This window comes from Xenopus laevis, chromosome 1L, assembly GCF_017654675.1.
Source record: "Xenopus laevis strain J_2021 chromosome 1L, Xenopus_laevis_v10.1, whole genome shotgun sequence".
NCBI classification, from domain to species: domain Eukaryota; kingdom Metazoa; phylum Chordata; class Amphibia; order Anura; family Pipidae; genus Xenopus; species Xenopus laevis.
The window spans coordinates 100965086-100977569 of record NC_054371.1 but is presented as its reverse complement, the minus strand read 5'-3'; the positions used below and the strand labels follow the sequence as shown (position 1 = coordinate 100977569).

General features: G+C 42.5%; 1 protein-coding gene across 1 annotated transcript in view; it reads right to left on the bottom strand.

Moving 5' to 3' along the window:
* Window positions 1-1523, bottom strand: part of cactin.L (cactin, spliceosome C complex subunit L homeolog) — a 30229-nt gene extending 28706 nt beyond the window's left edge. The window contains exon 1 of the mRNA XM_018254045.2: window positions 1056-1523. Coding sequence (XP_018109534.1) covers window positions 1056-1390 — 335 coding nt within the window. The 5' untranslated portion in view covers window positions 1391-1523. The remainder of the gene's footprint in view (window positions 1-1055) is intronic.
* Between the last annotated feature and the right edge of the window lie 10961 nt (window positions 1524-12484).

Here is a 12484-nt window from a genome sequence, read left to right as displayed (position 1 = left end):
AGTCCGGGTTGAGCTCTTCTGCCTGCTCTTCCCGTTACCTTGCAGGCTTCCGACTCCTGGGTTCAACGGTTATAATCGCGCGCCACTTTTGTGACCATCAGCGGGTCGGCGCAGTCCTATAAAAGATAGCCGAAAGTCGGGCGGATATCGGTGGGTGCGGGTCAAACCCGACACGCACATCACTACTTGACAGTTTTTAGCAGGAGTAAATTCGAGTTTTTCAAGGGTAGTTCTGCTAAACTCCAATTTTTCAGAATAGAAAAAAACTATAATTTTTTTAGATTAAATATTCCCCAAAGCTGCTAAGCTATGCCTACTTATTTACCCATAAAATATTAAAAATAGCCTGCCAAAAGAGGTCTTTCCCTAAATACTGTAATATTTAAGTACGGTCAGCTGTAAATTAACTTGCTTTTGGACCCATGCGGTCAAACAAAGCTAAACAGGAATCATTGTTCCTTACAGAGTTACAATAGTGGTACAAGCACACGGGACCATTCTACTAGATGGGCAAAAGGAGCATTTGCCCAAAGCCCACAATCAGACTGTTTTATCTGCAGAAATTTGAATGATGCAACTCTATGAAATAGCAGGCCTTTTATTTTAAGCAGCTGGAGCTCCACCACATATCCAATTAATGTATGTTATTTTATGTTAACATTCTTTTAGAACAAACTTTATTGAGGATGTTTTCTCATTGTGGGGCTCATATAGATGTGGCCTGTGAGTTTCTGATAGTTCGATTTCCAGGAAGGAGTATAAATGTTATTTCTTCGTTGCATAGTTTTTTCTCATTACATTTATTTCACCTGCTTGAAGGCAGTCTAGCCACGAATGCCTTAGTGTGGCTGCAGGGGCCCACCAATGAGATATACTTTGTTTCTGTATTCAAGATTTGCCACAATCACAGATATATAAATGAATGAGTCTTAACGTGACCCTATAAGGTCTGACCAGGGCTATATTCAACCCCGTGATTCTGACTAGTCTGGGCAAGGCAAACTACTAAACCCAGTGTAGTTCACTAGTTGATATACCAACCTTCCCCTGGTTACCTGGACCTCTCGCTGCTTTTCTTCCGCCTCCTTTCAACCCTCTCTTCACTGCTCGATTTGCGATGACGTCTCCTTCTCTCTGGACCACTCCGACTGCCAGATCCGTCCCGGTGTCTCCCTGCACTTTCTTTGCTTCTGGACCTGGCCCGGTATCTTCTTCTATGGATACTGTCATCGCTGTTTGATGCGGAACGGTAACCCTTCTGTCTTTCGCAGTATCGTGAATTTTTCTCGTTGTCGCTGGAACTACTTCGACTTTCACAATGTCTGCTCCTCCTTCGTTGTTGTTTGCAGGTGTAATGCTTTCTAACTGGCGAACGGGACCCTGAAGACATTATAGCAGAAAGGCACAGCTGTTTATTGAGAACTAGCCCTTGCTAACAGCACAGTCACGTAACATACTACAGGAAAGGGAGGGCCTACGAAAAAGGAAACCTCGGGAACTTGTCTTCTCTGATTGGACCACCGCTCTGTCAGCATTCATGTGGTACTTTGAAAAAGCAAAACTTTATTCAATAACGACAGTGTGATAGTTGTTAGCGAGTATATGATTAATTAACATTTCTCCATTAGAAGTATAGGAATATGCTTATATAGCGCCAATTGTCAGAGTAGATATTCAATAGGCTGGCCAACATAAGCATATTTGTGACGGTACTGCCCTTATTTTATAGAGCCGTATTGTAATTGTAATGTGTAGTATTTCCTGATTTCCTACTAATCAAAACGTGTTCATTGGCATGGATGTAAATATTTTAAAGAAAAAGATACAAGTCAGCCTGCAATCTTCACAATGGCACTGGAGGAGGGTTACAATGTAATTCTCCTACCGCACACCTGTAGTTCACCAATCCTGCAAACTGGCGGTGCGTTCCCTCCGCCGACCCGGCCGGATCCCCCAGCAACCAATGTGTAAAAGAAACGGATCCGCACACACACCGATCAGTGCAGCCGGGGATTATCCCCTTTTATTCAGCCACCAAACATCAACGTTTCGGGGGGGAACACCCACCCTTCATCAGGATATCCTGATGAAGGGTGGGTGTTCCCCCCCGAAACGTTGATGTTTGGTGGCTGAATAAAAGGGGATAATCCCCGGCTGCACTGATCGGTGTGTGTGTGCGGATCCGTTTCTTTTACACACTGGAGGAGGGTTGCCACCTTTTAAAAAAAGAATTACCGGCCATAGTGGGGGGCGGAAAAGAAAGGGGCGGGAGTGACGTAAAAGGGGGCGGGCCCGATGAGGGGTGCTGCGAAAGGGGCGGAGCTATTGGGGAATGGCCTCACGAAATGGGCGTGGTCAAGGGGGAGTATCCTCATAAAAGGGGCGGGGCCCCGCCTGAAGCCGACGAAAATGTAAGTTTTCATCGGCTGGAAGGGGATTTTGTAAATGGTATTACAAACTACCAGCAGCTACATTGCCGGTAAATTTGTAATACCGGCCCCGGCCCTGGCAGGTGTTTTAACGGCTAGGCCGGTAAAATACCGGCCGGGTGGCAACCCTAGTGGAGTATGGTCCATCATTGTTTTGGCACAGGCACACACTGCCACAACTAGATCCAGAGAACCTCTAGTTTATACTCCTTGACTACAATGGGGGTCATTTACTTACCACACCGTAAAGTGGAATTTCAGACACAACAATCTGTGTGTTTTTGATGAATGGGATTTTTCAGGCTAAATTAGTTGACCTGCTACTGCGCTTGTAGTCGCAGACCATATACTTATATGCCTAGGGTAGAGTAACGCTGTATTTTCTCTGCTGGAAGTCCTTGCCTTATTACCCTAGGATCCGATTTGTCAGATTGTGTACTTTCCAAAATATATGGGTTTCAGGGGTCTTTTATTGTTGGGGGGGTCTTACAACACATAATATGCAGGCAGATAGATAATGCGTATAAGGTAAATTGTCAGCCAAGAAAATTAATATTTTAGGTTCCCCATGCTCCTTTGTTTGGTAAATCTATGCATATTTGCATATTGAGTATCAAACTGTTCAGTATATCCCTGGTATTTAGGATGTTTGATCCTCTTTGTATGTAAGAAATTTTGTGCAATAAATGTGGCAAACTGCAATATTTTTAGCCTATTTTCAGAAATGGCATAAAGACTGCTGCTTTGAGCAAAACTTTGCAGGTAGTTTTGAGTAGAAATGTGTTTTACCAATTTTGGAATTTTTAGAATTTGTACTTTCCAATAAATGGTTTTCAGGGGTCTGCATACTCTCATAAAATGCAGTGTGCTTTTTTGTAACCCTTGACATCTCATAAGCACAATTTTCATTTTAGTGTCTCTCCATGCCAGTATATTCCCCTTGTAAGCAAGGAACGACATTGCAAAGCAAAACATTTTTGGTTCAATAGAAGTGTTGGTGTTAAGGTGGGTAAGAAAAGGCGTGCTTTTAAGGCTTTCAAGTTATCTGGGACAGCCAAATCATTTATAAGGTACAAGGAGGCCAATAAATCATGCAAAGAAGCTATAATGCAAGCTAAAATTGATATGGAAAAGGATATTGCAGCAAGCAGTAAAAAGAATCCAAAATTATTTTTTAAATATGTTAATAGTAAAAAAATGAAGCAGGAAGGAGTGGGACCTTTAGTTTCAGAGGGGGGTCAGCTGGTTGATGAAAACAATTTAAAAGCGCAGATTCTGCATTCATATTTTTCAACTGTCTACACAAATGAGGAACCAGTTATTGAAGGTTTCCTTCATAATAGTCCCAATTCTAGTAATACAACTAATGATGCATGGTTCACACATTAGGAAATTCAAAAGAGACTAGAACATGTTAAGATAAACAAAAGTCCAGGGCCAGATGGTATTCATCCCAGGGTACTTAGCGAGCTTAGCTCTTTACTCTTTTACTTTAATTTTTTAGGATTCATTTAGGTCTGGCATAGTGCATAGAGACTGGCGAATTGCTAATGTGGTGCCTCTATTCAAAAAAGGATCCCGGTTTTAGCCTCAAAATTATAGGCCAGTTAGTCTGACGTCAGTAGTAGGAAAGCTTTTTGAAGGGATAAGATACTGGACTTTATAGCAAATCATAATACTATGAGTGCATGCCAGCATGGTTTTATGCGTAATAGATCTTGCCAGACTAACTTAATTTCTTTTTATGAGAACGTAAGCAGGGACCTCGATTCTGGGATGGCAGTGGATGTGATTTACTTAGACTTTGCTAAAGCATTTGATACAGTGCCACACAAAAGGTTACTGGTTAAATTAAGGAATGTTGGCCTGGAACATAGTATTTGTACCTGGATAGAGAACTGGCTAAAAGATAGACTGCAAAGAGTGGTGGTAAATGGAACATTTTCTAATTGGACCAGTGTTGTTAGTGGAGTACCACAGGGCTCTGTACTAGGTCCCTTGCTTTTCAACTTGTTTATTAATGACCTGGAGGTGGGCATTGAAAGCACTGTTTCTATTTTTGCAGATGATACGAAATTGTGCAGAACTATAGGTTCCATGCAGGATGCTGCCACTTTGCAGAGTGATTTGTCTAAGTTGGAAAACTGGGCAGAAAACTGGAAAATGAGGTTCAATGTTGATAAATGCAAGATTATGCACTTTGGCAAAATAATATAAATGCAAGTTATACACTAAATGGCAGTGTGTTCAGAGTTTCCTTAAATGAGAAGGATCTAGGGTTTTTTTGAAGATAAGTTGTCTAATTCTGGGCAGTGTCATTCTGTGGCTACTAAAGCAAATAAAGTTCTGTCTTGCATAAAAAAGGGCATTAACTCAAGGGATGAAAATATAATTATGCCTCTTTATAGGTCCCTGGTAAGGCTTCATCTGGAGTATGCAGTGCAGTTTTGGACTCCAGTCCTTAAGATGGGTATAAATGAGCTGGATAGAGTGCAGAGACATGCAATTAAACTGGTTAGAGGTGTGGAAGACTTAAATTATGAGGGTAGACTGTCAAGGTTGGGGTTGTTTTCTCTGGAAAAAAGGCGCTTGCAAGGGGACATGATTACACTTTACAAGTACATTAGAGGACATTATAGACAAATAGCAGGGAACCTTTTTACCCATAAAGAGGATCACCATACCAGAGGCCACCCCTTCAGACTAGAAGAAAAGAACTTTCATTTGAAGCAATGTAGGGGGTTCTTCACGGTCAAGACAGTGAGGTTGTGGAATGCACTGCCAGGTGATGTTGTAAAGGCTGATTCAGTTAATGCTTTTAAGAATGGCTTGGATGATTTTTTGGACAGACAGAATATCAAAGGCTTTTATGATACTAAACTCTATAGTTAGTATAGGTATGGGTATATAGAATTTGTGTGAAAGTAGGGAGGGGTGTGTGTATGGATGCTGGGTTTTCATTTGGAGGGGTTGGACTTGATGGACTTTGTCTTTTTTTCAAACCGATTTAACTATGTAACCTACAAACAGGGGTGGATTAATGCATAGGCTAACCTAGACTATAGCCTAGGGGCCCACAGTGCTGAGGGACCCATGGGGCTTTTTCAATTTTGTTTAAAGAAAAACTTTTTTAACTGTGCTGCAGGGGCCAGTAGGGTGCAGTGCTACCTCTCCCCTCCTGCACAGGCGGTACCTGCTTTTTGGCTGTCTTATAGAGGATTAAGCAAGACGCAAGCACGGCTTGACAGTGACCTCACTGACGTTGAGGCAGACGCAGCATGTACAGCTTGAGTGCACACAGATACGCACCTTGCCTATTTTTCTCCCAGCCAGCCAGAAAGCAGGTACCGGCCGTGCATGGGGGGCCAGCACGGCACCCGACCAGGTCCAGCAGCAGTTGGGGGGGCCCTGTGGAAAGAAGGGGGGGCCTGTGGAAAGTGTAGCCTAGGGGCCGCACATGGTATTATTCCGCCACTGCCTACAAACAGAGCATCAACTGCTCAGTAGATCCCTGGTTTAAATTACATCAAAACCACTAACTTTAGCAAAGCTTTGCTTGATGGTATGGAGTAGTTGGTTTGGCATATTTATCCATTTTGGATTCCCCAGAATGTGTACTTTCCATAAATATATGGCTTGCACACTTTTATTTGCAACTTTTAACACATTTTTGGGGTTTCTTAATGTCATCATAGTTAGAATTTTTTTTATTTTGGTACCTAATGTCACGATCGCCGCCCGGAGCAGGTCCTGGAGCTCCGGGCGGCGCGTCCTCCCCTGCCGGCGTCGCTCCCAAAATGGCGGCGCCCATGGCCGCCACGTGGGTAGCGGCGCCGGCGCAATGACGTCAGCGCGTCGACGTCGGCGCAAGGACGTCAATGACGTCACAATGGCGCCAAATTCAAAATCAAAACGCCATCTAGACGCCAGAATGGCGCCCAAGTATAGGAATACTTTCCCTAAGTGTATCCTGGGTTTCCTGTGACCTTATTTGCTAAAATCTTGTTCCTGATTGATATCCTGACCCTTTGTCTCGACTTTAGACTTTGCTGATTTCTGCCTGCCTGTGAACTCTTGCCTGGATCCCGACTACTCTTCTGGTTAACCCTTTGGACACCGCGACCTTGCTCCCTCAAGAGGGCTTCCTCCTCGATCCTGACTACCTCCCTGGAGGGACCTCCCGGCTCCCTGACATTATACTTGGGCCATGGATCCTACTGAGGAAGCTACGCCTGATGTCGGACGAGCGCTCCGTGGACTGGCATCCCGCATGGAGGAATATGAAGCCCAGCAGTACCGCATAGGACAGGCACTCGATACCCTTCTCTCCCGAGTGCCTCCAGCGCCTCCTGCTTCCCAAGCGGCTGTAAATCCTCCCATGACGGACGTCTCGTCTAGCACAGGTTTCTCGTCTGGTGAGCCTCGTATTCCGCCTCCTCCTCGCTTCAGTGGGGACCCACAGGCCTGCAGAGGTTTCACTACACAGTGGCAGAGTTCAACCCTCGCACTTCCCCAATGAACGTTCCAAGGTGGGGTATGTGATGTCTCGTTTGGTGGGCAAACCGCTTGAGTGGGCAACATCTCTTTGGGAGAAGAATTCTCCACTGACTTTTGATGCCAAGGCTTTTCTTCAAGCATTTCGTACTGTGTTTGATGCCCCGGGTCGGGTCACAAATGCCCCTTCTCGTCAATATGATTGCCAGGGTTCCTCCAAACAGTTTGGTAGCCATTGTTCATAGGTTTACCAAAGTATCTGGCAGTTAGAGGCCTCAAAATGAAGTTAGCGCATACAAATAGTCCTGTGGGTAACTTCATCTAATGAGAAATCAACACATTGACTGCATTTTTGTGGGGTAAAAACACAGAAATATATGTTTACCCCCCAAACCCATATATTTTTGGAAAGAACACATTCTACAGAATCTAAAATGGGTACCCATGCCTTTCTGCTCCAAACTACTGAGTCGCAAGGCTTTCCCACAATTGTCGGTTTTGGTGAAATATCTGAAAATTGCCTCAAAGCTTCAACTTCCCAGCACCATATCACCCATGTATCATTACGTACTAAGAAAAAGCACCCTAAATATGATTGCCAGGGTTCCTCTGAACATTTTGGTGGCCATTGTTCATAAGTTTACCAAAGTATCTGGCATTTAGAGGCCCCAAAATGAAGTTAGCGCATACAAACAGTCCCGTGGGTAACTTCAGCTAATGAAAAATCAACACATTGACTGCATTTTTGTGGGGTAAAAACACAGAAATATATGTTTACCCCCCAAAACCCATATATTTTTGGAAAGTACACATTCTACCGAATCTAAAATGGGTACCCATGCCTTTCTGCTCCAAACTACTGAGTCGCAAGGCTTTCCCACAATTGTCGGTTTTGGTGAAATATCTGAAAATTGCCTCAAAGCTTCAACTTCTCAGCACCATATCACCCATGTATCGTTACGCACCAAGAAAAAACACCCTAAATATGATTGCCAGGGTTCCTCCAAACAGTTTGGTGGCCATTGTTCATAGGTTTACCAAAGTATCTGGCAGTTAGAGGCCTCAAAATGAAGTTAGCGCATACAAATAGTCCTGTGGGTAACTTCATCTAATGAAAAATCAACACATTGACTGCATTTTTGTGGGGTAAAAACACAGAAATATATGTTTACCCCCCAAACCCATATATTTTTGGAAAGTACACATTCTACAGAATCTAAAATGGATACCCATGCCTTTCTGCTCCAAACTACTGAGTCGCAAGGCTTTCCCACAATTGTCGGTTTTGGTGAAATATCTGAAAATTGCCTCAAAGCTTCAACTTCTCAGCACCATATCACCCATGTATCGTTACGCACCAAAAAAAAACACCCTAAATATGATTGCCAGGGGTCCTCCAAACAGTTTGGTGCCCACTGTGCATAGGTTTACCAAAGTATATGGCAGTTAGAGGCCCCAAAATGAAGTTAGTGCATACAAAAAGTCCAGTGGGTAACTTCAGCTAATGAAAAATCAACACATTGACTGCATTTTTGTGGGGTAAAAACACAGAAATATATGTTTACCCCCCAAAACCCATATATTTTTGGAAAGTACACATTCTACCGGATCTCAAATGGGTACCCATGCCTTTCTGCTCCAAACTACTGAGTCGCAAGGCTTTCCCACAATTGTCGGTTTTGGTGAAATATCTGAAAATTGCCTCAAAGCTTCAACTTCTCAGCCCCATATCACCCATGTATCGTTACGCACCAAGAAAAAGCACCCTAAATATGATTGCCAGGGTTCCTCCAAACAGTTTGGTGGCCATTGTTCATAGGTTTACCAAAGTATCTGGCATTTAGAGGCCTCAAAATGAAGTTAGCGCATACAAATAGTCCTGTGGGTAACTTCATCTAATGAAAAATCAACACATTGACTGCATTTTTGTGGGGTAAAAACACAGAAATATATGTTTACCCCCCAAAACCCATATATTTTTGGAAAGTACACATTCTACAGAATCTAAAATGGGTACCCATGCCTTTCTGTTCCAAACTACTGAGTCGCAAGGCTTTCCCACAATTGTCGGTTTTGGTGAAATATCTGAAAATTGCCTCAAAGCTTCAACTTCTCAGCACCATATCACCCATGTATCGTTACGCACCAAGAAAAAACACCCTAAATATGATTGCCAGGGTTCCTCCAAACAGTTTGGTGGCCATTGTTCATAGGTTTACCAAAGTATCTGGCAGTTAGAGGCCTCAAAATGAAGTTAGCGCATACAAATAGTCCTGTGGGTAACTTCATCTAATGAAAAATCAACAAATTGACTGCATTTTTGTGGGGTAAAAACACAGAAATATATGTTTACCCCCCAAACCCATATATTTTTGGAAAGTACACATTCTACAGAATCTAAAATGGGTACCCATGCCTTTCTGCTCCAAACTACTGAGTCGCAAGGCTTTCCCACAATTGTCGGTTTTGGTGAAATATCTGAAAATTGCCTCAAAGCTTCATCTTCTCAGCACGATATCACCCATGTATCGTTACGCACCAAAAAAAAACACCCTAAATATGATTGCCAGGGGTCCTCCAAACAGTTTGGTGCCCACTGTGCATAGGTTTACCAAAGTATATGGCAGTTAGAGGCCCCAAAATGAAGTTAGCGCATACAAATAGTCCTGTGGGTAACTTCAGCTAATGAAAAATCAACACATTGACTGCATTTTTGTGGGGTAAAAACACAGAAATATATGTTTACCCCCCAAACCCATATATCTTTGGAAAGTACACATTATACAGAATCTAAAATGGGTACCCATGCCTTTCTGCCCCAAACTACTGAGTCGCAAGGCTTTGCCAAATTTGGCGGTTTTGGTAAAATATTCTGAAAATTGCCTCAAAGCTTCAACTTTCCAGCATCGTATTGTCCATGTATCATTACCAGCATAAAGCATCCTAAATATAAACATAGGGGTCTACTAAACAGTTTGATGCCCAATGTGCATAGATATACCAAACTATGTGGGGCACAGAGACCCGGGACCTGTTATCCAGAATGCTCGGAACCTGGGGTTTTCCGAATAACAGATCTTTCCATAATTTGAATCTTCATACCTTAAGTCTTAAGTCTTGGAATGGGAGGGGGAACCTTTCCACAGAGGCTGCCTGATTTTAATAGCATTCTCCCTAAAGCTGGCCATACACAGGCCGATAAAATCTGCCAACAGATCTAATGAAAGTCAGCCAGATGTCAATCGGGCAGGGTTAAAAATCCCATCAGATTGAATCGGTTCGTTTATGTGGTCCCGTGATCCAACCAATATCATACATTCTGCCGAAGGTTCATAAAGATCCAATTCATCCCCCTGGGCGCCCGATTGTAGCTGGGACGGAGTCAGTCCTACAGCCCTTAGCAATTTTCTTGGATACATTTTTACAACCATTGGCCCAAGAAAGTAAATCATACTTGAGAGATACCACACATTTTTTGAACAGACTAAGGGAGATTCCAGTACCCTCTAGTGATTTTCTTATTGCAACTCTTGATGTACAGAGCCTGTATACCTCCATCCCACATTGTGAAGGTATACAGGCCTGTAGAGAAAAACTTCTACAGGACAACTTAGATCATAGACTAGTGGAATTCCTCGTCTCACTATTACAGATAGTACTTACTAAGAATTTTCAGTTTGGCTCAACGTTTTATGAGCAGGTAAATGGGACAGCAATGGGGGCTAATAATGACAAGATAGGATATCTAAGCACAAGTCAGATATTGCCACGGATAAAGATACCCCAGTTGCCAGACATTTTAAAGATAAGGGACACAATGCCTCTCAATTGAGATTCCAAATATTGGAGGAAGTTCCAAGACCAAGAAGAGGTGGCAATAGGGACAGAATATCACTACAGCGTGAAGCTAGATGGACATTCAGGCTTCAGACAGTTACTCCATATGGTTTAAATGAACGTATAGAATACCATTGGTTTTTATAAAACCATTTGTTACGTTTTTGAGCCTAATCATTTGTACTAAATATTTATAGACCAAATCTAAATGTTCTAAAGTACCCCCCTGTAATCATTTGAACATGCGAAGGGGTTCCCCAAGATGGTGAGCATTGACTCTATGAGTAATAATAACTATAACTGCATTGGAAGGATGAGTTAATCTGAAAGGGTAGGCACCTTGGTGTGCAGTTCCCTCTTTGTTTATAGAATTCTTTTTTTCAAAAAATTCGTTTTGGTCTATTAGTCTGCACAAATGTATCTCAAATAATATTCCACTACTACGCTTTATGAAAAATGAATTCAAAAGACTGATTGTTAATATCACTTTATTTATGCATTCACAGCTTGTTCCGGGACTTTGAGCATGTATTTCGTTCACTTTATGGTTCGTCGTTTTTTACCACATATATAGTATGAGTATTTGAATGGGGAGTGGTTGGCAAGATGGCGCCTTGGAAATACATCAGTGGTTGGCGTTACATCACTTCCGGGAACAAGTATGATAATTTGAATTGGGAGTGGTTGGCAAGATGGCGCCTTGGAAATACTTCTGTGGTTGGCGTGACATGACTTCCGGGAGCAAGTAACTGGCTGGCAAGACTGCACAGGATATTAGTGTGCTGGTTGGTGTTACATCATCCCTGAGAGCTGTTGGGAGACTGGTTGGCAAAATGGCGCTTGATACTGATGCATTGGTTGGCGTGACATCACTTCTGCCAACCATGCAACTGACAGACACAAATATTTGTTGAGAAAAATGATGCTTTACTTCGGCAGATGCCGATTGGATAATTTGAACACTTGAGGGGGTGGTGGTATTGCTTGCCTATTTGTATGTGATATTTTTTGTATTTTCACTTGTGCACTTATCCACTGAGGAAGGGAGCACGAGGCTCCTGAAACGTTTGATTATATTCCGCACATTAAAGCCTTGGAGGTACTTTAAGTACACCACCCACATTGGCATTGCGTCTTCATTATTTTTGTTCTACTATTGAATGCATCCTGTCACGTGATCAGGAGACACGCAGAGCCTGCAGCACACAAGTTATACAAGTATTGTGAGTGTATTGGCACTATTTATTTACAGACAATCGCAATGACCGTTACACATATATAATCCCAGTGAGAATGAAGATAAATGGATATTGGGAAGTTGCTTAGAGTTATGTTGTTTCAAGAGTCAGAATCAGCAGTTCAGAGGATAGAAGGGAACAGACAGGAACTGATAGACAATCACAATGACCGTTACACATGTCTATAATCTCAGTGAGGAAGAGGATAAATGTATATTGGGGAGTTGCTTAGTGTTATATTGTTTCAGGAGTCAGAACCAGCAGTTCAGAGGATAGAAAGGGACAGACAGTGACAAAAAATTTGCAATGACAGTTCTGCATGTCTATAAACCCAATAATAATGAGGAATTAATGGTTATTGGGAAGTTACTTAGCTTTTTTTAATGTTTTCAGGAGTCAGAACAAGCAGTTCAGAGTGAAAGGACAGACAGATAGTGAGAGACATTAGCAGTGAGAGTAACACATGCCTATAAACCTTGTGAGAAT